This window comes from Myotis lucifugus, unplaced genomic scaffold, assembly GCF_000147115.1.
Source record: "Myotis lucifugus unplaced genomic scaffold, Myoluc2.0 scaffold_1, whole genome shotgun sequence".
NCBI classification, from domain to species: domain Eukaryota; kingdom Metazoa; phylum Chordata; class Mammalia; order Chiroptera; family Vespertilionidae; genus Myotis; species Myotis lucifugus.
The window spans coordinates 2063145-2086755 of NW_005871049.1; the positions used below are offsets into that span (position 1 = coordinate 2063145).

Below are 23611 nucleotides of genomic sequence, written 5' to 3' on the forward strand. Positions count from 1 at the left end.
AATATATTTTTATTCTTTAACTAGAGGCCCAATGCACAAAATTCATGCAACAGTAGGCCTTCCTTCCTCCTACCGCCAGCACCAGCTTCCCTCTGGCACCAGGGACTCGGGCTTCCCTCTGGCCACCAGCAGGCATCCGGGACCTGGGCTTCCCTCACAGCGCAGGCTTTGTCCGGAAGGTTGTCTGGTCTAATTAGCATATTACGCTTTTATTATTATAGCTAGATGATGAGAGAGAGAAACATCAGTTGGCTGCTTTCTGCACGCCCCTTACTGGGAATCGATAATTTGGCTATACATGTAAGGGTTTATTTCTGGTTTCTCTATTCTGTTCCATTGATTTCTGTGTCTGATCTTGATGGTAAGCTCATATTGCTTTGATTACTGTAGCTTTTATAAGATGTTTTGAAAAAAGAATGTGTGAAGCTTCCATTGTTATTCTTCATTATCAAGATTATTTTGGTTATTCAGGATCCTTTGAGATTACGTGTTAATTTTAGGGTGGATTTTTTTCTATTTCTGTAAAAAATGCCATTGGAATTTTGATAAGGATAGCAGTGACTTTAAAGATTGATTTTGGGTAGTATGGGCATATTGATGCTATGAAGTCCTCCAGTCCATGAACATAGGATGTCTTTCCATTTATTTGTGTCTTTAATTTCAGCAATGTTTTGTAGTTTTCAAAGTGTTGAATTTTGTAAAGCCTTTTCTGCATCAGTTGAGATGATCATGTGACTTTCTTCATTCTGTTAATATGTTGTATTACATCTATTCATTTTTGTATATTGAATTGTCTTTCCATCCAGGAATGAATCCTACTTGGTCATGGTGTATAATCCATTTATTTATTTAAAATATTTTCTTATTGATTTTTTTTAGAGAGAGAGAAAGGGAGAGGGAGAGAGAAAAACATTGATGTGAGAGCGAAACACCTCCTGTACCCCCCTACCAGGAATTCAGACCGCAACCCAGGCATGTGCGCTGACCTGGTATCAACCGGCAACCCAACCTCCTGGTGCACAGGATGACACCCACCCAACTGAGCCACATAGGCCAGGCCAAAATCCTTTCAGTGTGCTGCTGTTGGATTCAGTTTGCTAGTATTTGTTAAAGATTTTTTGCATCAATGTTTTTAAGGGATAAGACTTTTTTCCTTCTTTTCTTGTAGTTAATTTAGCTAAAAGATTGTCAGTTTTTTCTTTAGAGAAAAAGATCTGTTTTGTTGATACTTTTTTATTCTCTATTTTGTTTATTTTTACTCTAATATTTATAACTTCCTTTCTTTTGCTAACACTGGATTTAGTTCTTTTTCTCATTCTTAGGGGTATAAAATTAGATTGTTTATTTGGTATCTTTCTTTTTTCTTAATGTAGGCACTTTCTGCTATGAACTTTCCTCTTAGTATTTCTTTGCTGCATCCGATAAATTTTGGCATATTGTGTTTTTATTTTCATTTGTCTCAAGATATTTTTAAATTTTTAATGGAATTTCTTCTCAGACCCATTGGATGTTTATGAGTGCATTGTTTTCCACATGCCTGAATTTTCCAGTTTTCCAACTGCCATTGATTTCTAGTTTCATTCCATTGTGATTGGAAAAGATGCTTGGTATGATTTCAATCTTCTGAAATTGTTTAGTGGTCTATTATATGATCTCTTGGACAATGTTTTATGTGTACTTGAGAAGAATGTGTGTTCTATCTATGTCTGTTAATTTCAGGTGGTCTCTAATGATGCTCAAGTTCTCTGTTTTCATATTAATCTTCTGTTTGATAATTCTATTAATTACTGAAAGCCTGGTAGTATACTATACTGTTATTTTCCTGTCTATTTCTCCTGTCAGTTCTATCAGTGTTTGCTTCATATATTTTGGTGCTCTGATGTTCTGTACATATATATTTATAATTATTTCCTAAAATATGTTTAAAACTTTATTTTCCTAGTGAATTGACTTTTTTATCATTATATAATGATCCTATTTATGTCTAGTTATAGTTTTGAGTCAGGTTTATTTTGCCTAGGTCGGGCCACCTCTGCTCTCATTTGTGTATATCTTTTTTTATCCTTTCATCTTCAGTCTATGTGTGTTTATATCTAAGATGATAAATCTTGTAGAGAGGATATAGTTGCATTGTATTTTTTAATCCAGATTTTCAAATTAAATAAGTTTTACATTTAAAAAATGTATCTTTTTTTCATTTCAGAGAGGAAGGAAGAGGGAGAGAAAGATAGAAACATCAATGATGAGAGAGAATCATTGATCGGCTGCCTCCTGCATGCATCCCAGTGGGGATTGAGCCCACAACCCCGGCATATGCCCTTGACCAGAATTGAACCTGGACCCCTCAGTATGCAGGTCAATGCTCTATCCACTGAGCCAAACTGGCTAGGGCAAATTTTACATTTTTGATTTACAGTTGACATTTAATATTACATTAGTTTCAAGTTTATAGCATACTGGTTAGACATTTATATAACTTACTAGAGGCCCAGTGCACGAAATTCGTACACTGGTAGGGTCCCTAGAGGCTAGCGGCTGCCGGCTTGGTACTCCCTCTCTTCTCCCGGCCACCTGCCACTGCCGTCGGCTGGGGCCTCCCTCCAGGCCCCGCCTCCTGGTCGAACTTCCGGAGACAACTCCCGGTTGAGGGGACAATTTGCATACTATGCTTTTATTATATAGGATGAGATGTTCCCTCGGGTAAGTCTACTACCCACCCCCCAGCACCATACGTAGTTCTTACATTATTAACTAGAGGCCTGGTGCATGGATTCATGCACCGGTGGGGTCCCTCGCCCTGGCCTATGGGGATCGGGCTGAAACTGGCTCTCCGACATCCCCCGAGGGGTCCTGGATTACGAGAGGGCGGTTCTTGGGTGATGCACCCCGGTATCGGGCTCCCTCCTCTCTGGTTCCAGGTGCGTCACCCGAGAACGACAGCTGCCGTCACCGCAGCTCGGCAGCTCCTGTGTTGAGTGCCTGCCCCTGGTGGTCAGTACTCGTCATAGCTTATGATCATAGTGTCTGCCCCCTGGTGGTCATTGCACGTCATAGCTACCGGTTGGACGGTCACTTAGGCTTTTTTATATATATATATATATATATATATATATATATATATATATATATATATATATACACTAGAGGCCTGGTGCACAAATTTGTGCACCAGTGGGGTCCCTCGGCCTGGCCTGCAGAATCGGGCCAAAACCGGCTCTCTGACATCCAACCGAGGGGTCCCGGATTGCGAGAGGGCGCAGGCCAGGCCAAGGAACCCCACTGGTACACTACCAGGGCCAGGGAGGGATGTGGGAGGTTGGCCAGCTGGGGAGAGACTTCAGGAGAGCTCCAGGGCGTGTCTGGCCTGTCTCACTCAGTCCCGATTGGCCGGACCCCAGCAGCAAGCTAACCCACTGGTCAGAGCATCTGCCCCCTGGTGGTCAGTGCATGTCATAGTGAGTAGTTGAGTGGCCTTAGCATATCATTAGCATATTACGCTTTGATTGTTTGAATGGACAACTGTTCACTATTTAGCATATTAGGCTTTTATTATTTAGGATAGATAGATTATATTCCCCAAGCTGTATTTTTTATCCTGGTGACTGTTTTGTAACTGCCAATTTATACTTAATCCCTTCTTTTTTACCTAGTTCCCCACATCCCTTCCATCACTTTTTTTCTAAGTATCTATGAGTCAAGATATCCCACCAGAGTGGTACATTGTTGCAATTGATGAACCTACCCTGACATATCATAATTACCCAATGTCCACAGTTTACCTTAGGGTTCATTCTTGGTGTCAGACATTCAGATGAATGTATAGTGACACATATCCACCATTGTGGTATCACACAGAGTATTTTTTTTTTTTTTTAAATATATTTTATTGATTTTTTACAGAGAGGAAGGGAGAGAGATAGAGAGTTAGAAACGTCGATGAGAGAGAAACATCGACCAGCTGCCTCCTGCACATCCCCTACTGGGGATGTGCCCGCAACCCAGGTACATGCCCTTGACCGGAATCGAACCTGGGACCTTTCAGTCCGCAGGCCGACGCTCTATCCACTGAGCCAAACCAGTTTCGGCACACACAGAGTATTTTTACTACCCTGAAAAATCCTCTGTGCTCTGCCTATTTAACAACCCCCTTTCTCTGCTCTTTGGCAACCACTTTTTATAGTCTCCATAGTTTTGCCTTTTTCAGAATGTCATATAGTTTGAAACATAGTATTTAGCCTTTTTAGCGTGGCTTTTTTTCCACGTGGTAAAATTCATTTAAAAAATTTTCTTCTGTGTCTCTTCGTGGCTCAATAGCTCATTTCTTTTTAGTGCTGAGTAATATTCCATTTTCTGGATATACTACAGTTTATAAATACATTCACTTATAACTTGGTTGTTGCCAAGTTTTCACAATTATGAATAAAGCTGCTGTAAAAAGCCATTAAGTTTCATCTCCTTTTATATTATCTTTAAACTAGAGGCCCCATGCACAACATTTGTGCACTGGCGGGGGGCCAGGGCAGGGTCCCTCAGCCTGGCCTGCACCTTCTCGCAGTCAGGGACCCCTTGAGGGATGTCTGCCTGCTGGCTTAGGCCTGGTTCTTAGCGCTGCTGCGGAGGTGGGAGAAGCTCCCGCCACCGCTGCTGCCCTCGCCAGCTGTGAGCCCAGCTTCTGGCTGTGCCACACTTGCCCTGTGGGAGCACACTGACCACCAGGGAGCAGCTCCCGCATTGAGCGTCTGCCCCCTGGTGGTCAGTGCGTATCATAGCGACTGGTCATTCCACCAGTCAGTCGATTTGCATATTAGCCTTTTATTATATAGGATTTTATTGCATTGAAGTTTTATAGCTTGTTTCCATATGTACTGTCTGAGGCAGTGATGGCGAACTCATTTTTTTGGTTGATTTTTCTTTGTTAAATGGCATTTAAATATATAAAATAAATATCAAAAATTTAAATATTTGTTTTCTAATGTGAAATTCACTGCAACCATGATAATAAAGTATGTATAGAGTGCTTTTAAAATTCATGTGATAGTACTGATTAGTAAATATTTTATCTGAATATCCATCCAATATTTTGTATAATCCAGAGAGATGTTATTTAAAATAATTCATGAGAAATTTTATGAGTTTATCTGACTTAGAGAGTCTATATTTGAATGTTAATTATATCTGTCATTATAGGATACTAATTTCAACTTTTAATCTCTTGGAGCTTAAGCCAGAGTGTTTTTGAGAGTTTCCCATCTCAAAAACCTTTGAGAGTACAGAGATGGCTGCATGGAAACAATGAGTTTTCCTCTAACTTTTTAGTTAATATTGAATTTGTTTCTCCTCTTTTAGCTGTGCGGTCAGAGAAGAAGAGACTTAGGAAGCCAAGCAAGTGGCTTCTGGAATATACAGAAGAATATGATCAGATATTTGCTCCTAAGAAAAAACAAAAGAAGGTACAGGAACAGGTACACAAGGTATGTTCCAACATTTCAATAGTTTTTTAGTAGTCCTTTTAGGATGCTGCAATTTTCCTATATCATGTTTTGTCTTTATGGGATAATATTTTCCTTAACTACGATCTTACTTTTGTTTGTTTGTTTATTTGTTTTTTGTTAATCCTCACCTGAGGATATTTTTACATTGATTTTTAGAGAGAGTGCAAGGGAGGGGGAGAGATAGAGAGAGGGAGAAAGAGAGAAACATTGATGTGAGAGATACACATATATTGGTTGCCTCCTGCACATGCCCAACCAGACCCTGGGATCCATCCTGCAATCAAGGTAAGTGCACTTGAACGGAATTGAATCCATGACTGTTCAGGCCAAGGGCCAATGCTCTAGTCACTGAGCCAAACTGGCTAGGGCAACTGGGATCTTTTTAAGTTTTTTACCTCTAGCTTCTGGTACAATACTTAGCATATAGTAGTTAGAAAGAAATATATAAATGAGTCTTTGGTGTGTGTGTGTATTTCCCCCTTTTCTTTCAAAGGTGATTTTTGGTGATTTAAGGATAAATGTTAGTAAAAAAAAAACAGCATAAAAAATAAGTAGCATGATCCTAACTTTTTAAACAAACGTAATCCCGTGTTTGATTTATTTTTATTTTATTTTTTAAGTATATTTTTATTGATTTCAGAGGGGAAGGGAGAGGGAGAGAGAGATAGAAACATGAATGATGACAGAGAAACATCTATCGGCTGCCTCCTACATGCTCTCTACTGGGGATGGAGCCCGCAACCTAGGCATGTGCCCTGTCCGGGAATCGAACCAGTAACCTCCTGGTGCATGGGTTGATGCTCAACCACTGAGCCACACCGGCTGGGCATGGTTGTTATATTTCTTAACTTTCTTTAAATGTAGAAAAGTCCCTTTTTTCTTTTCCCTATCTATCTAAGCTATTCAAGTACCACATTTGTTTATCCATCTTCTAATGCAGTTGTGTGTGATTGCTTCTTAATAGGTGTCACTAAGCTTGTTTCTCTATCCTCTATGTTCCCTGTTAAGTGGAAATTGTAGCTAACAATTTTATAGATTAGACTTAAACATTTTTAGCTGGATTATATCATAGGTGATACTGTGTTACGTAGTGCATGACATTAGAAGGCATTTAACATCCAATTAATTATTCACAGTGACGAATAACTGATTTTTCCCTTTTAAGTTAGGTTTTACTTCTTTTGCTCAAAAAGCAGTATGCGTCAGCCATTTCCTTGATAACTTTTTATTTATTTTTTATTTATTTTTTAATATATTTTATTGATTTTTTACAGAGAGGAAGGGAGAGGGATAGAGAGTTAGAAACATCAATGAGAGAGAAGCATCGATCAACTGCCTCCTGCACACGCCCTACTGGGGATGTGCCCACAACCAAGGTACATGCCCTTGACCGAAATCGAACCTGGGACCCTTCAGTCCCCAGGCCGACGCTCTATCCACTGAGCCAAACCGGTCAGGGCTCCTTGATAACTTTTTAAATACCAGCTGAGGATCCTTGCCTATATTAGGAGTTAACAAAATGAAGACTTAATCTTTTTTTAAATCCTCACCCAAGGATATTTTTTCTGTAGACAGAGAGTGGAAGGGATTGGCAGGGGAGGCGGGGGAAGAGACAGAGAAACATTGATGTGAGAGAGACACATCAACTGGTTGCCTGGTTGCCTCCTGCACTTGCCCTGACCGGTGCTGGGGATTGAACCTGCAACCAAGGGATGTGTCCCTGATGGGAGTTGACCTGAAACCCTTCAGTCTAATCATTGAGCCAAACCGGCCAGGGCAAGACTTAGATTTTATTGTTTCTTCTATTTTTATTAGCTGGCAATCTCAATATTTCTTATTAACTGGACATTTTTATTGTTGTGAAATACATGAAAGGCAGAATAAATGCTTCTTTTGCATTTATTTACCAACTTAACATTAGGAGTTCATTATTAGCTATTTTAATAGGTGACATGTTAGGGAATCTTTTTTCTTCCTTTTATTGAATTATCACTGTGGCCTTAATGAATTTTTATAGCTGCAATCAATTGCATTTTCCCCTCTTTAAAAATTTATAGCCCTAGCTGGCTTGGCTCAGTGGATAGAGCGTCAGTCTGCAGACTGAGGGGTCCCTGGTTCGATTCCGGCCAAGGGCGCATGCCTGGGTTGCGGGCTCGATCCCCTTTGGGGGAGGAGGTGTGGGGAGCAGCTGATCGGTGGTTCTCTCTCATCATTGGTGTTTCTCTCTCTCTCCTTCTTCCTTCCTCTCTGAAATCAATAAATATATATATAGATTTTTAAAAAATTTTTAGTGAAATATATACAGTAGTCTCATTCTACAGTTTTAGTTACCATGATCAGAAAATACTAAATGGAAAATTTCAGAAATAAACAATTCATGTTTTAAATTGTGTGCCGTTCTGAGCAGCATGATGAAATCTTGAGATGTAATGTTCTGCCCCTCCTAGAACATCAGTCATCCCTTTGTTTAGCCCTTAGTCACTTAGTAGCCCTCTTGGTTATCACATCAACTATGTATCGCAGTGCTTGTATTCAAGTCACTCTTATTTAATAATGACTCCAAAGTGCAAGAATAGTGAGACTGGCAATTCGGATATGCCAAAGAGAAGCAATAATGTGCTGCCTTTAAGTCGGGTGGGGAACATCTGGACCGAGGGCTGTATGAGGCCCGGGCAATAATTTGGTGTGGCCCTGCCAAGGTATTATGGGTGAGTTAATTAACCTGCCAAATATAGCAGGTTAATTTTAAGTAGATAATTTTGTATGGCCTGAGAATGATGTTGTAAATATACAAATGGCTCTTGGCAGAAAAAAGGTTCTCCATCCCTGCTAAATGAAAGGTGAAAGTTCTCAATAAGGAAAGAAAAAATTGTAGGCTGAGATTGTTAAGATCTACCATAAGAATGAGTATTCTATCTATGAAATTGTAAAGAAGGAAAAAGAAATTTGTACTAGATTTGGTGTTGCATCTCATACAAGAGCTACAGCCCCGGTGCATGATAAGCACTTATTTAAGATGGAAAGGCACTAAATTTGTAGATAGAACACATGAACAGAAAGGTGTTTCAATTGATGGCAATGTGTTCTGCCAGGAAGCATTGAGCCTAAATTAAGACTTCAGCAAGGAGTCCCCTGAAATGAATGACACCAGGCCATTGGCTGCAAGTAAGGGATGGTTACACAGATTCAGAAGTAGATTTGGCATTTTATCATCTCATATTATCACAAGAAGGAGAGTACAGTGTAATAAGTTATTTTAAGAGAGAAAGACTGCATTCACATAACTTTTATTATAGTACATTGTTATAATTGTTCACTGTTATTATTAACTAGAGGCCCAATGCACGAAATCCATGCAAGGGGCTCAGCCCCCGCCGCTGTGGCGGCTGCTTCTGCCTTGGCGCCCGCGTAGGCCCCCCACTGCCACATTGCCGCCTCTGCTGCGGCTTTGTCCAGAAGGACATCCGGTCTAATTAGCATATTACACTTTTATTATTATAGATTTTTGTTAATATCTTACTGTACTTAATTTATAAATTAAACTTTATCATAGGTATAGGAAAAAACATAGTATATATAGGGTTCAGTACTACCCAGGGCTTCAAGTATCCACAGGAGGTCTTAGAGCATTCCTCTGTGGGTACTACTGTATAACATAAAATTTATAATTTTAACTATTTTTAGGTGTATAGTTCTGTGCCATTAACTACATTCACATTGTTTTGCAACCATTACCACCATTCATCATCTCCAGAACTTTTTCATGTTCCCAAACTGAAACTCTGTACTTATTATTTAAAAACTTCCTATTTACCCCTTTCCCAACCCATGGCAACCACCATTCTATTTTTCGTCTCTGAAGTCAAGTTATACAATATTTATTTGATTGTGATTAGCTTTTTTCACTTAGTGTAATGCCGTCAAGGTTCATTCTCATTGTAGCATGTGTTACAATTTTATTTCTTTTTAAGTGCATTATTCTTTTTGACAGTCAAATTACAACTTTGGCCTATGGGTTCTATTTTTATTTTTTGCTCTTAGGTAAGTTCCCGCTGTGAAGAAGAAAACCTTTTAGCTCGAAGTCGATCTAATGCTCAGAACAAGCAGGTGGATGAGAATTCATTGATTTCAACCAAAGAAGAGCCTCCAGTTCTTGAAAGGGAGGCTCCGTTTTTGGAAGGGCCCTTGTCTCACTCAGAACTTGGAGGTGGACATGCTGAGTTGCCACAGTTGACTTTGTCTGTGCCTGTGGCTCTGGAAGTCTCTCCACGGCCTCCCCTTAAATCTGAGGAATTGCTAGTTAAAACACCAGGTAAGATGGGGATGGGGTCTTAGTATGTAAGTGGATATGACTAGAGAAAGCAGGGGATTTTAGTATGTTTTATTTTAGTATGTTTTGATGGAAAGCCAGTGGTGTAAATCTACAACAAAACTACCCACTTTGTCCTGAGAAATCCCAACGTACTGGCTAAATGGATAAAATGACCATAAATTGGTTACACACTGTTAAGAAGACATTTTTAAAAACTGCTCTCCTTACTCCATTGTTGCTGTTCATGACTGTTGATCAACTACCATGTGAATCAACACCAAGATAGCAGGGTTTTTGAGGAGAGGCATTGCACACTGTGAAACTTATGCTTCAGATACTGGCTCACCAATCCTTGTGTTACATGGGAAGTTGTTTAACTGCTAAACTTATTTCCTCATTTATAAAATGGAGATTATAACATAATAATGTATAATGTAATTTACCTGACACATAGGAAGCAGTTTTGTGTAAATATTCTCTTGGAAGTGAATTGACGATTGGTTTTCACTTTATTCTTTATATATGTGTCACCTGATGAGAGTTGGATCTAACTAAACATACTGTCTAATTCATCTTCTGACTGTTGAATATTGTGGTCAGTAAAAGTTGGGTTGTAGCTTTTTACATTCCCAAGAATACCTTGTGATTATATTTCTTTAAGAAAAGTATCCTAATTGTGTTTAATCAAGTAAGGCAGAATCAAAAAGACTTTAAATAGAATAATAGTTACTATTTCATTACCTACTATGTGCCAAACTCTGCTATTAGGTTTTTAACATAATTTTTAAGAACACTCCTGCAAAATAAATGAATGTCTTTTATTTATTTAGGAGCAGAACAAAAATTCTAATCCTAGTTCATTTATGCCCAGAATTCAGGCTGTACTTCACCGTACTTCTCCTTTGGTCCTTACTATTATTGAATTCCTCTAAAGGCAGTTCTGCCCTTTTGATGTCTTCCTGTGTTCTTTTGTGATTTACACACACACACACACACACACACACACACACACACATCCTCACATTAGTTTGTCTATATTGAGAACTATATTTTATATTAAGTAACATTTTAGAATAAATAAATTCCTACCCTGCCCCTCCCCACAAGATGATGAGAAAAACATTAAAAAATATGGTGAGTCATTTTGTGTCGTATATAGATTTCTAAAAATTAGATTGTGCCCAGTTTCTACATAATCTAATGAAAAGATATATGTATTTCAGGAAATTATGAAAGTAAGCGGCAGAGAAAACCAACTAAGAAACTTCTTGAATCAAATGATTTAGACCCTGGATTTATGCCCAAGAAAGGGGATATTGGCCTTTCTAAAAAGGTATGTTATTTTAGTCAGTTTAAATGCTGAACATATACATAGAAGTTATAGGATGCCAGCATATACTTGATCGATCTGAGAGATCCTATATTAAGAGGCTATTTTGCATTTATGTGGAAATGTGTATCATTGGTTTTAGGTTTTCATTACAAATGAAAATGAAAAAAGCTTTTAAGATTGAGTAAAGCGTAAGCCAGTCGGAGAAAGATAAATATCACATGATCTCACTCATATGTGGGATATAATGATCAACATAATTTGATGAACAAAAATAGATCCATAGACAAATGGCAAGGGAGGTGGAGGGGTTACGCAGGGGTGGGCAAACTTTTTGACTCGAGGGCCACAATGGGTTCTTAAACTGGACCGGAGGGCCAGAACAAAAGCATGGATGGAGTGTTTGTGTGAACTAATATAAATTCAAAGTAAACATCATTACATAAAAGGGTACGGTCTTTTTTTTTTTTAGTTTTATTCATTTCAAACGGGCCGGATCCGGCCCTCGGGCCGTAGTTTGCCCACGGCTGGGTTAGAGAGCAACCAAAGGACTTCATGCATATTAGCATAATCAATGGACACAGACACTGGGGTGATGGGGGCTTGCCCAGGGTGAGAATGGCTGGTGGTGGAGTGGGGCATCAATCCGGGGGAAAGAGGAGACATATGTAAAACTTTAGACAATAAAAATTAAGATTAAAAACAACAACAACAAAAAAAGATTGAGTAAAGTTGTGTTTGTTGTAATTAAACATTTAAACTTAAGGTTTTGAGTTTGCAGTCTTGGTTTTTCATTAGCCAAGAAGGCATCGTTAAATAGTAGATGGAAATAGAAAATTATTTTCTAATTCTATAATGGAGGAACAGCTGGATACTGATTTCTTAAGAAACATCTTGTGCCCCTTAAGTGTGAGGAATGGTAGTTAGAATTTCAGTTGTAGGATGCATAGATTTCCTATTAAAATTTTTTTAAAGAATAATTACATATTTTATTCAATAATTTGAGTTTTTGGACTTCTTTCTTTAGCTATAGGAAATTCTTATATTTTTAATCCTACATTAAGGCCTCTTAAGTTTTTTTTTTGTTATTTAATATATTTTTATTGATTTTTGAGAGGAAGGGAAAGAGGGATGGAAAAATAGAAACATCAATGATGAGAGAGAATCATTGACCCGATTCCTTCTACATGCCCCCCACTAGGGATCAAGCCTGCAACCCGGGCATGTGCCGTTGGCCAGAATCAAACCCAGGATCTTTCAATCCGCAGGCTAACACTCTATCCACCTAGCCAAACCAGCTAGGGCAAGGCCTCTTAAGTTTTTGTTAGATATTTACCCATCTAGATTAGTTCATAAATGTAAATTTTAATTTATTTGTATTCTAACTCCTTTTTTAATTTCATTTTTTTAAATATATTTTTTATTGATTTCAGAGAGGAAGGGAGAGGGAGAGAGAGATAGAAACATCAATGATGAGAGAGAATCATCGATTGGCTGCCTCCTGCACGCCCCCCACTGGGGATCGAGCCCGCAACCTGGGCATATGCCCTGACCGGGAATTGAACCTGTGACCTCTTGGTTCGTAGGTCGACACTCTACTGCTGAGCTACACCTGGCTGGGCTTAATTTCATTTTTAAAAAATTAAATTTTTGTTGAAAGTATTACATATGTCCTCTTTTTCCCCCCCAATTGACCCCTTCTGTTGTACCCCTTCCCCCCTTCACCACCCTATTGTCTGTGTCCTTGGGTTATGCGGATATACATACAAGTTCTTTGGTTGATTTCTTCCCACCCAACCACCCACCCTCCCCTGCCTTCCCTCTGAGATTCTGCAATTTGTTCTATGCTTCTATGTTTGGATCTATTTTGTTCATCGGTTTATTTTGTTCATTAAATGAAATTTTTAGTTTATTTGTGTTCATATTCCTCATTTTAAAAACTGCATTGTATCCTTTAAATTCTTTTATTTTTCTCAGTCTTATGACATGGACTTTTTAATTATTCTTTGTTCATTTCCTGCCCTCCAAACTTTCTCTGCAGTTTATACAGCCTTCCAAGATATCATGTCTACAACTCACTATCCTCTCTTTGTACCTTACATTCTAGTAAGGCTATGATAATCTCCTTCTGCATTGCTTTCTCTCCTGGCTTTGTCTTATTCAAATCTTAGCTATTTTGCAAGATTCTGGAAGAGGTAGATGGGAAGGGCCAGGTAAACTGGAATTCAGTTGAATATTTTGCGCATAGAGTGACATTTGCAGTCAGATGATAAATTTAGTAGTATTATACAAGGTGAGTCATGGAAGGCTCACATGAACATGAGGAAAGTAGTATTATTATTTATTAACTAGAGGCCCAGTGCATGAAATTCGTGCACGGTTGGGGAAGGGGGGGGCGGTGTCCCTCAACCCATTCTACACCCTCTCCAATCTGGGATCCCTCTCACAATCTGGGACCGCTGGCTCTTAACCTCTTGCCTGCCTACCTGCCTGATTGCCCCTAACTGCTTCTGCCTGCCGGCCTGATCGCTCCCAACTGCCCTCCCCTGCTGGGACCCGCCTCCTTTGCCAAGGCCCACCTCCAGGCAGCGGAGACGCCGGGACTGGCCTCCTCCGTGCCACACAGAGCCACGGGACCCCCCCAGGCTTCATCACGCGGAGCGGCCACCAGGCTCTGCCTCTGCTGTGCGCACAGCCATCTTGTGGTGGTGTCGCGAGGGCGTGATGCCACCTACGCTTTTATTATATAGGATGTATATAGTAAGCATTTGGAAATTCACACCTGTATTGTATCTTGTTTTGTCTTCAAACTTTGGGAACTTTATATCAAGGATGGTATCTATTATTTTGACTTTTTATGGTGACTAAATTTTGTTTTATATTCATAACGAAGAAAATTATTTTTGTGGGAAAAAGACGTTTTCTTGAAATGGAACTAATTCATACTGTGAATCACTCTTGATGTTTAAGTGTTTTGTCTTAATATTGCTGTAATTTATATTAATTAGAAAGATATTTTATGATTCATATTTTTTAAATATTTATAATTCCATCAAGTAAACAACTATATAAAATCTAATAATTATACATACAACTTTACGAATGGAGATTTTAAATACAGGGTGGAATAGAACTGAGAGAGTGAGTCTCTGGGTACATAACCCTTCTCTTTCTCCTCCCACTTTAGGGCTATATTCTGTATCTACGTTTAGAGCATTTAAAAAAAAATCTGATGCCTTTCCCTATGAAGGTTTCATTAAACCAGGATTCTGTATCTATGGCAGTAGACTGTTCAGCTTTTGGTATATACTAAAAAGGGTTTATTTTATGTTGCATTTTACTTATTTATAGTGTTATGACGCTGGTCACTTGGAGAATAACATTGCTGAATCATGTGGTGCATCTCATTCTAAAAAGTTTGGTGGAGGTGAGTATTTATGAGATTTTAAAAATGTAATGCAGCCGAAACCGGTTTGGCTCAGTGGATAGAGCGTCGGCCTGCGGACTGAAAGGTCCCAGGTTCGATTCCGGTCAAGGGCATGTACCTGGGTTTCAGGCACATCCCCAGTAGGAGATGTGCAGGAGGCAGCTGATCGATGTTTCTCTCTCATCAATGTTTCTAACTCTCTATCCCTCTCCCTTCCTTTCTGTAAAAATCAATAAACTATATTTTAAAAAAAATAATAATAATAAAATAAAAATGTAATGCAAAAAAGAGTGTGAAGCACCTTGTCAGTTAACTAGAAGAGTTATTATGTATGTAGGGAAGACCAGTGAGGTTGAAAGTTTAAAGACTTGTTTGCCCAAAATATGCATACTAAAACTATGCATGACTCTAAAAAATTATATCACTTTCAGCTTGATCTGAAATTAGTTAAATGGAATTAGAATTATATAAGTGTAGCCATGGCCAGTTTGGCTCAGTGTATAGAGTTTTGGCCCACGCAGTTGGGGTGTATGCGAGAGGAAACTAATCGATGTGTCTCTCACATTAATGTTTCTCTCTCTCTGTCTCTCTTTCTCCCACTCTATCTAAAAATCAGTTGAAAAATGTCCTTGGGTGAGGATTAACAACAGCAAAACGAATTATATTAGTGTAAGGAAATGTTAAGAACAGTAGAGAAAAATTAGCTTCTTAATTTTCTGTTTAAACAGTTCTCCAGAATGCATCATTTTTTTGGTTTTGGTTCAATTTTTGTTCCTATAGGACAGAAAATATGGAATCTTAATTGAGAGGGAAATTATAAATCATCTAAGCCAGTGGTTGGCAAACTGCGGCTCAAGAGCCACATGCGGCTCTTTGGCCCCTTGAGTGTGGCTCTTCCACAAAATACCACGTGCGGGCGTGCACGTACGGTGCGATTGAAACTTTGTTGCCCATGCGCAGAAGTCGGTATTTTGTGGAAGAGCCACACTCAAGGGGCCAAAGAGCCACATTTGGCTCGCGAGCTGCAGTTTGCTGACCACTGATCTAAGCCAATCTTTGACAAACAGTCTTAGTTTCTTTTTATCACACTACTAGAGGCCAAGTGCACGACATGTGTGCACTGGCGGGGGGAGGGGTCCCCTCAGCCTGGCCTACGCAGTCCGGGAGCCCTCGGGGGAATGTCCGACTGATGGCAGTCGAGCATCCTTAGTGCTGCCGCGGAGGCAGGAGAGGCTCCCGCCACCACCGCTGCGCTTGGCAGCAGTCAGCCTGGCTTCTGGCTGAGTGACGCTCTCCCTGTTGGAGCACACTGACCACCAGGGAGCAGCTCCTGCATTGAGTGTCTGCCCCCTGGTGGTCAGTGCGCATCATTACAACCAGTCGTTCCGCAGTTCGGCCGATTTGCATATTACCCTTTTATTATATAGGATAATCTGAGCATATGCTTGAAAAAGAGAGCTTACATTTGCGCCTAGTCCATTGTGGTTGCTTCTTAAGGGCTTTGGAATCTTTTCGATTAAATTGGAATTTGACTCCTGGAACTTCTACTTGGTGATTTTGGTTCAGCACACAGGTGGAATGGACTGCCCTTCATTCAGTAATGGATATAATAGTTATAGTTGGAGCATATACTCTACGAGGTCCCTTGCATAGGACTATTACTGCTAATCCATCTAAAGCAGTGGTTCTCAACCTGTGGGTTGCGACCCCTTCACAGGGGTCGCCCAAGACCATCTGAAAACACATATATAATTACATATTGTTTTTGTGATTAATCACTATGCTTTAATTATGTTCAATTTGTAACAATGAAATTGGAGGTCACCACAACATGAGGAACTGTATTAAAGGGTCGCAGCATTAGGAAGGTTGAGAACCACTGAAAAGCATTATAAAGAGTTAGTTTATCTATATATATAAAAGGCTAATATGCAGATTGTCCCCTCGGGAGTTTGATCACTCACTATGATGTGCGCTGACCACCAGGGGGTGGCACAGAACAAAGGAAGGCCCCGGCCAGCAGCTGGCAACTGGGCCCCGATCAACCCTAATCACCAGCCAGGCCTAGGGACCCTACCCATGCATGAATTTTGTGCACTGGGCCTCTAGTTCAGGGGTGGGCAAACTTTTTGACTCGAGGGCCACAATGGGTTCTTAAACTGGACCGGAGGGCCGGAGCAAAAGCATGGATGGAGTGTTTGTGTGAACTAATATAAACTCAAAGTAAACATCATTACATAAAAGGGTACGGTCTTTTTTTTTTTTAGTTTTATTCATTTCAAACGGGCCGGATCCGGCCCGCGGGCCGTAGTTTGCCCATGGCTGCTCTAGTTGTTAATATTATCTCTTATTTTATAGAAGAAAATTGAACATGAAAGAGATGGCAGTGTTGGAGAACTAAATCCAGACTCAACTAAATTCATTGCTACACTACTTTGTTGTTATCCACCCCATATTTTCTCCATGCCAGTTTTTTGAACCACTTTGATAATTTGTCTGCCAATGACATTTATTGATTATTATCATTCCTGAGATATTAGCCCAGATTTGAGCCCACTGCATCAGATGTGGTCTGCCAGCAAAGAGTATCATGGGAAGATTATATCTCATGTGGTAATAAATGCATACTGCTTCTTTTTTAAAAAAAAAAAAAAACTTTCTTATTTTTAAATATATTTTTTATTGATTTCAGAGGGGAAGAGAGAGAGAAAATCAATGATGAGAGAGAATCATTGATAGGTTGCCTCCTGCACACCCCCTACTGGCGATCAAGCCTGCAACCTGGGCATGTGCCCTTGACCAGAATTGAACCCGGGACCCTTCAATCCGCAGGCTGATTCTCTATCTACTGAGCCAAACCTGCTAGGGCCATACTTCTTTAAATGTGATGTGTGGTTATTGAGTTTTTTAGCAGGTAAATGTAGCAATATATTAGATTATTTTAACCTTGTGTATAATTGTAATTCTTAGGTTTATCAATTTGCTTGCTTGCTTTTTTTTGTTAATCCTCACTGGGGGATATTTTTTAAATTGATTTTTAGAGAGAGTGGGAGGGAGGGTTAGAGAGAACTAAGGGGTGGGAAGGAGAAAGAGAGAGAGACAGACAGACAGACAGACATCAATGTGGGAGAGACACATCAATTGGCTGCCTCCCTTAGGTGTTGATGCTCCAATCACTTAACAACACTGTCCAGGGCTACTTGCTTGCTTTTTTTTTTTTCTGAACCAATTAAAAAATTATCTTTATTGTTGAAAGTACTAAGATGTCCCTTTTGTTTGTTTGTGTTTTTTTTCCCATTGACCCTCTCCACCCCATACCCGCCCCTCCCAGGCCTTCAACACTCTATTGTCTTCTTGCTTTTTTAAAAAACTGCTTACAAAATAATATTAGCTCTTTCTTATACTTTCATACTTAATTTTTTTTGGTAAAACATACAACTTGCACTTTATTCTTTGTATATTTCATCTAAATTTTTCTGCTTGTGCCCTAGCCAGTTTGGCTCAGTGGATAGAGCATTGGCTTGCAGCCTGAAGGGTCCCAGGTTTGATTCTGGTCAAGGGCACATGCCAGGGTTGCGGGCTTGACCTCCAGTAGGAGGCGTGCAGGAGGCAGCCGATCAATGATTCTCTCTCATCATTGATGTTTCTCTCTCTCCTTCCTTCCTCTCTGAAATCAATAAAAATACATATATAAAAATTTCTTTGATTTTTCTGCTTGTGAGAATTTTGGACCTTGCCTCTGCCATTACATTACCTCTCTTTAGTCATAGGCTATCAGTAGCGTTGATAGCAGATCTTCATCTCCATTAGGCAGTCCAAGAAAGAACTAAGGCAGTTTTCCAAAGTCCAGACTCTGTTGATACCTAGGCTAAATATCTTGAAACATAGTATGAAACATCTCTTTAGATTCCTCTTGATATTTCCATAACAAGATTTAAAGTATGTGTAATAGAAAATGAGAGACTGGAATTTCATTTTCTAAATATGTCAGAACACACTTTCACGTTTTATTGCTGAATGGTCAAGGTCATAGTACCACTGTATGAATATATAAATATTCTTTTTCCCCTTTCTCTACCCCAAACTTTATATTTATTTTTTGTTAATGCTCACCGGAGGATATTTTTCCATTGATTTTTAGAAAGACTGTAAGGGAGTGGGAGAGACAGAGAGAAACATCAATGTGAGAGACACATCAATTGGTTGCCTCCTGCACACACCCCAACCAGGGCCAGGGATCAAAGCTACAACTTAGGTATGTGCCCTTGACTGGAATTGAACCCAGGACCCTTCAATCCGCAGGCCAGTGCTCTATCCACTGAGCCAAACCCACTAGTGCTAAGCCAAATTTTATATATTTCAACTTTTCATCTTAATCCTTAAGTCATAGAGTGATATGATTTACTATCTTTAATCTTGGAAGCCAAGTTTTAGTATTTTGGTCTGACTATATAAAAGTATTTTCTCCTCATCTATAGGATATTAAAGTCCTTTGAGGAACTAGGAAGTCTTTTCTTTCAACCATGTAGGACAGTGATTTTTTAACTTCTGTGCCACAAGTATTTTTAAAACATGCAATACCTATTTTAGTCAGGGGCACTGACCTCTTTTCCCTTAGATTGTCAAAAAAAAGAAGCCAACAGCCAACACAATAATAGCTGTCTGGTGAACGAATCAAGATTATACCTTTTTTTGTTTTGTACGATCCACAAATAAAATATAATACATTTTTTGGTGTGCTGTAGAATTTTAGTAATTAGTCTATGTGTGCCATGAGATGAAAAAGGTTGAAAATCACTATTGTAGAATGGAATTGCTTTAGTAACCTACCTATACCACTTATTATTTAATCTGTATGAGACAGAATTTATACATTTGTAGCTAATTCCCCAACTACTTATATAGTCATTGGTAAGTCTCTTTACCTCTCTGCCCCTGGTTTCCTCATCTACAAAGTTAGAGAATTAAACAGTAAATTCAAGGTTAGTTTTTACTCTAATATTCCGTAATTCTATGAGGGTCCTTTAGTTGAGGATAGGAGTTCTTGCACTTGGGTATCATTCACTAGCAGGTAACACATGTTTTTCTGTCATAGGCACTACCAAGATATTTGATAAACCAAGAAGGCGAAAACGACAAAGGCATGCTATAGCTAAGATGCATTGTAAAAGAGTGAAAAATGAAGACTCATCAAGAGAAACTCCAGGCTCAGAGGTATTACTCTGTTCCTAATCTTTTGATCTTCCAAAGCGAAGCTACTTTTCACAGTGGAGGCCACATCCCTCTTTCCCTTGAGTTTATTTAATAGTATTCTCCTGAAACAGCTAATGGATATAAGGAATCCTGGAGAAAAAGGATTGCCTGATTCTAGTAAAAATCAGTCAAGGCACATATGGCATCTGTAGGTATAACCTTTTTATAAGATCACATTGTATACTCTAGGTGTTAGATGAAATTTCATGTTTCATCATGAAATTTCTAAAAACCAAAGAGCACAATAGCAAGTAACCATATGATCCAAATGTTGCCCTTTAAAAAAGTTGAGACTGCTGCAGTTAGGGGGAACATTCATTTGCTTATTTTTTAAGACCATCAATTGCTTAATTTTAGAATAAAATTTGTAAATATCAGTTTTTAGGAAATAGAGATAGACTTAAAACAATAGTTTACAGAGCATCAGTGTAGTCATTGATGCTATGTCTGGCTTTTATAACTCAGGTTAAAAGAGCCTTAGTACAAGTCAGGCCAGCATCATACATTATAATAAAGATTGTTTCTTTCCAGGACAATTTGAATAGAATGCCCAAGAGGGGCATTATTTAGGAAACACTGATCTTGGAAGGACAAATAAGTAATCAAATAAACTTAAGAATGTTTTCTCTCCCTTAGTGAAACCTTAAAATGGAACAGCTCAAAAAGTTCCAGTGGAACAGCCTCAGAGCAGTTAGTGGCAGGGCATGAGGCGCCCACTACCCGCCCAATCACAGCAGGGTTAGAACTAACATTGCATGCAGTCCGCCCGCGTGATTGGCTGAACATCTGTAAGTGCTTAATGGCTAGACAAATAGCAGTCCAGAGGGAGGGGGTCAGATGGAGGAGACATCAATAATGCAGATATGGGACATTATTTTTTCTCTGCAAGGGGGAACTGATGACACACAGGATGGCTGCAAGTCTCAAGGAGGCTGTTGAAGAGGGCATAGAAAACGACCATGGGATGCCTGCATCTAAAAAACTGCAGGGTGAACGAGGTGGAGGAGCTGCCCTCAAGGAGAATGTTTGTCAGGTAGAAAATGTCTACTTGCCTTCTGATTGCATGCTTATCTTTTTTTTTTCTATACATTTCATTGATTTTTTTTACAGAGAGGAAGGGAGAAGGATAGAGAGTTAGAAACATTGATGAGAGAGAAACATCGATCCACTGCCTTCTGTATACCCCCTGCTGGGGATGTGCCCGCAACCAAGGAATATGTCCTCGACCAGAATCGAACCTGGGACCCTTCAGTCCACAGGCTGCGACGCTCTATCCACTGAGCCAAGCCGGTTATCTTTTAAGAGAAGCCCTCTCCATTTTTTGATGGCCCATTCATTATTAGGATAATAATTTTATTAGATGATTCCAGTGCAGTCGCTTCCCTTTGAGGATTTAACTCTTTTCCCTCCCCACAAAAAGAGAAAGTAGGAGAAGTATGTAGTGTTGGTGAACCACTTGCCCCTTGTTGCCCATGAGTAGATGACCTGAAATAGGTCTCAAATGGGAGAAGTGGAGAAGTGAATCTGTGAATCTGTGATTGCTCACTCAAGATCATTTTCCTGTACCTCTCAAGGTGTGAGAATCTTTGGATTTCTAAGGAATTTTCCAAGGGTAACTTTTGCTATAAGATTTGTTTAAAAAACAAATTTTTTATTTTTTTTTGCTTTAAAGTACTTAGAGGACCTACCATTTATATAACTTTAGAGACCCTATTGTTTATATTTTTATAATTAATAAATAAATGTTTATATAGTATTTACTGTGTTTTAAACATTGTCCCAATCACTATAAATATTACATCATATATTAATTATAATAATCTTATAAGTAGATTATTATCATTATTAACCTAATTTTATACTTGAGGAAACAGGCATAGATATGTTAAATAGTGAAGCCAGGATATAAACCCAGGCAATCTGGGTTTAGAGTCTTAACCAAACCACTGTATTGTATTGCCTATCTATGAGATGTGACTCCACTTTATTGTTAAAGAGCTGACTCCACTTTATTGTTTTAAGAGCCTTTATTTGACTTGGGAGTAGAGTCAATTAAATGGTTGTTTTGGTTATGATCTCTTTTTATGGTCTTGATTTACCTTTGTAAATTCTTTAAAATTGGCATATAAAAATTTTGAAGATATTTGTTTGTTTTTTTCCTAAATCGAAATAGCTAAAAAAATAAAACTAATCCAGGCCAATATAATTTCAACTCAGTTTCTTTGTTCATTTTCACTATTGCACACACACACACACAGACACACACACATACATTTTGATCAAAGAAGGTTGACCATATTCAGACCAGCTCCCAAACACAGGGTTAGTCCTCAGAGACTTATACCCACAGAGATTATTAACAAAAAATGATAAATAAAATTATGGTGACTCAGTGGTCCTGGCTTGTTTAGATCAGTCTTTGATTAAATCTGTTTTTCTTCTGTAATTTATTTTTTATTTTTTTAATTTTGTTTTATTGCTTAAAGTATTACAAAGAGTATTACATATGTCTCCTTTCTTCTGTAATTTATTAATAGTGCCTCTTTTTACTTTCAAGTGTCCCACTTTGAAAGATACAATATTTGTCAGTTTTTATGTGTGAATAGTGGATAATGGGGGAGCTGAACATGTGAGACTAGTTCAGACTACAGATTGATTAAGAAAACCGGTTTGGCTCAGTGGATAGAGCGTCAGCCTGCGGACTCAAGGGTCCTGGGTTCAATTCCGGTCAAGGGCATGTACCTTGGTTGCGGGCACATCCCCAGTGGGGGGTGTGCAGGAGGCAGCTGATCGATCTCTCTCATCGATGTTTCTAACTCTCTGTCCCTCTCCCTTCTTCTCTGTAAAAAATCAATAAAATATATTTTTAAAAAAAAGATCTTGAGGTCCCTTCTTAATCTCTAGCTTCCTCTGGCCTTATTCCCTGCTAAAGTTCTACTCACTTGTTTATTTTATGTTAAGTGACCAAGACCTGTTCTATTTCTTTGGGTTCCTAAAGATAATAGATTTACCTAGCCACATGTTCCCTTTCTTCTCTTATAGGATAAGTATAAAACGTTTTTTTTTTATTTGTTTGTTTTGTTTTGTTTTGTTTTGTTTTGCTAATCACTATGGGGAAACTAGTCAAGATGTTGGAAGGGTAAAAAGTAACAAATATTAGGAATTTGCAGAATTTTCATAAATCTTCAAATGTTTTCAGAGCAACATATCTAGATAGATCTTACTTCCTAAGGCCCTATCTTAAGTGGCATCCTGTCTTAGATGAGATCATCTGAGAAAGATGGTATTTCTGAGCTGGTTCATATCTCAAGGGTTGTTTAAACCTTAATTGGAGCCCATTTAGAACAGTTGTGACCCAAGTCCAGCTAGCTAGTATCTCTTGTTGAATCTTTGCAGTAGTCTTCTTGACTATTTCTTTGCTTCTTTTCTCATCTTTCTACTTTTAAAAAGAAATTATTATCTTTATTTTTAAAAGTGTTTTAGATGCCCCCTTTCCCCCCTACTCCCCGCTCTTACCCTCTCTCCAGGCCTTCACCACATGGTTATGCATATAAGTTATTTGATTAATCTCTTCCTGCCTCCCTGCTTCCCTCCCCCGCCCCGCCCCCCCCCCCCCCCCCCATAAAAAAAAAAAATTTTTTTTTAAAAAACCCCAGGCTGTTAAAATCTTTTATGGTCCGGGGATTTATTTTTGCAATTTTTTTTGGTCCGTAAATTCCCCCTCTAAAAGAGAGCCCGGGATATTTTGTTTTTTTCGGGGTGGGGCAGCAAAAAAACCCCAGGGCCCCCCCCGGTTG

At 39.0% G+C, this 23611-nt stretch overlaps 1 protein-coding gene across 7 annotated transcripts in view; it reads left to right on the forward strand.

Annotated features, from left to right (window-relative positions):
- The window catches only part of NSD1 (nuclear receptor binding SET domain protein 1), a 131611-nt gene that overhangs the window by 53131 nt on the left and 54869 nt on the right, over positions 1-23611 (forward strand). For 6 of the 7 annotated variants that reach the window (XM_006081608.3, XM_023753795.1, XM_006081607.3 and 3 more), the window contains 6 exons: positions 5347-5471; positions 9534-9804; positions 11028-11137; positions 14486-14561; positions 19657-19775; positions 20704-20847. In XM_006081608.3, the coding sequence (XP_006081670.1) occupies positions 5347-5471; positions 9534-9804; positions 11028-11137; positions 14486-14561; positions 19657-19775; positions 20704-20847 (845 nt within the window). The remainder of the gene's footprint in view (positions 1-5346; positions 5472-9533; positions 9805-11027; positions 11138-14485; positions 14562-19656; positions 19776-20703; positions 20848-23611) is intronic. The other variant, XM_023753785.1, reaches the window with a different exon arrangement.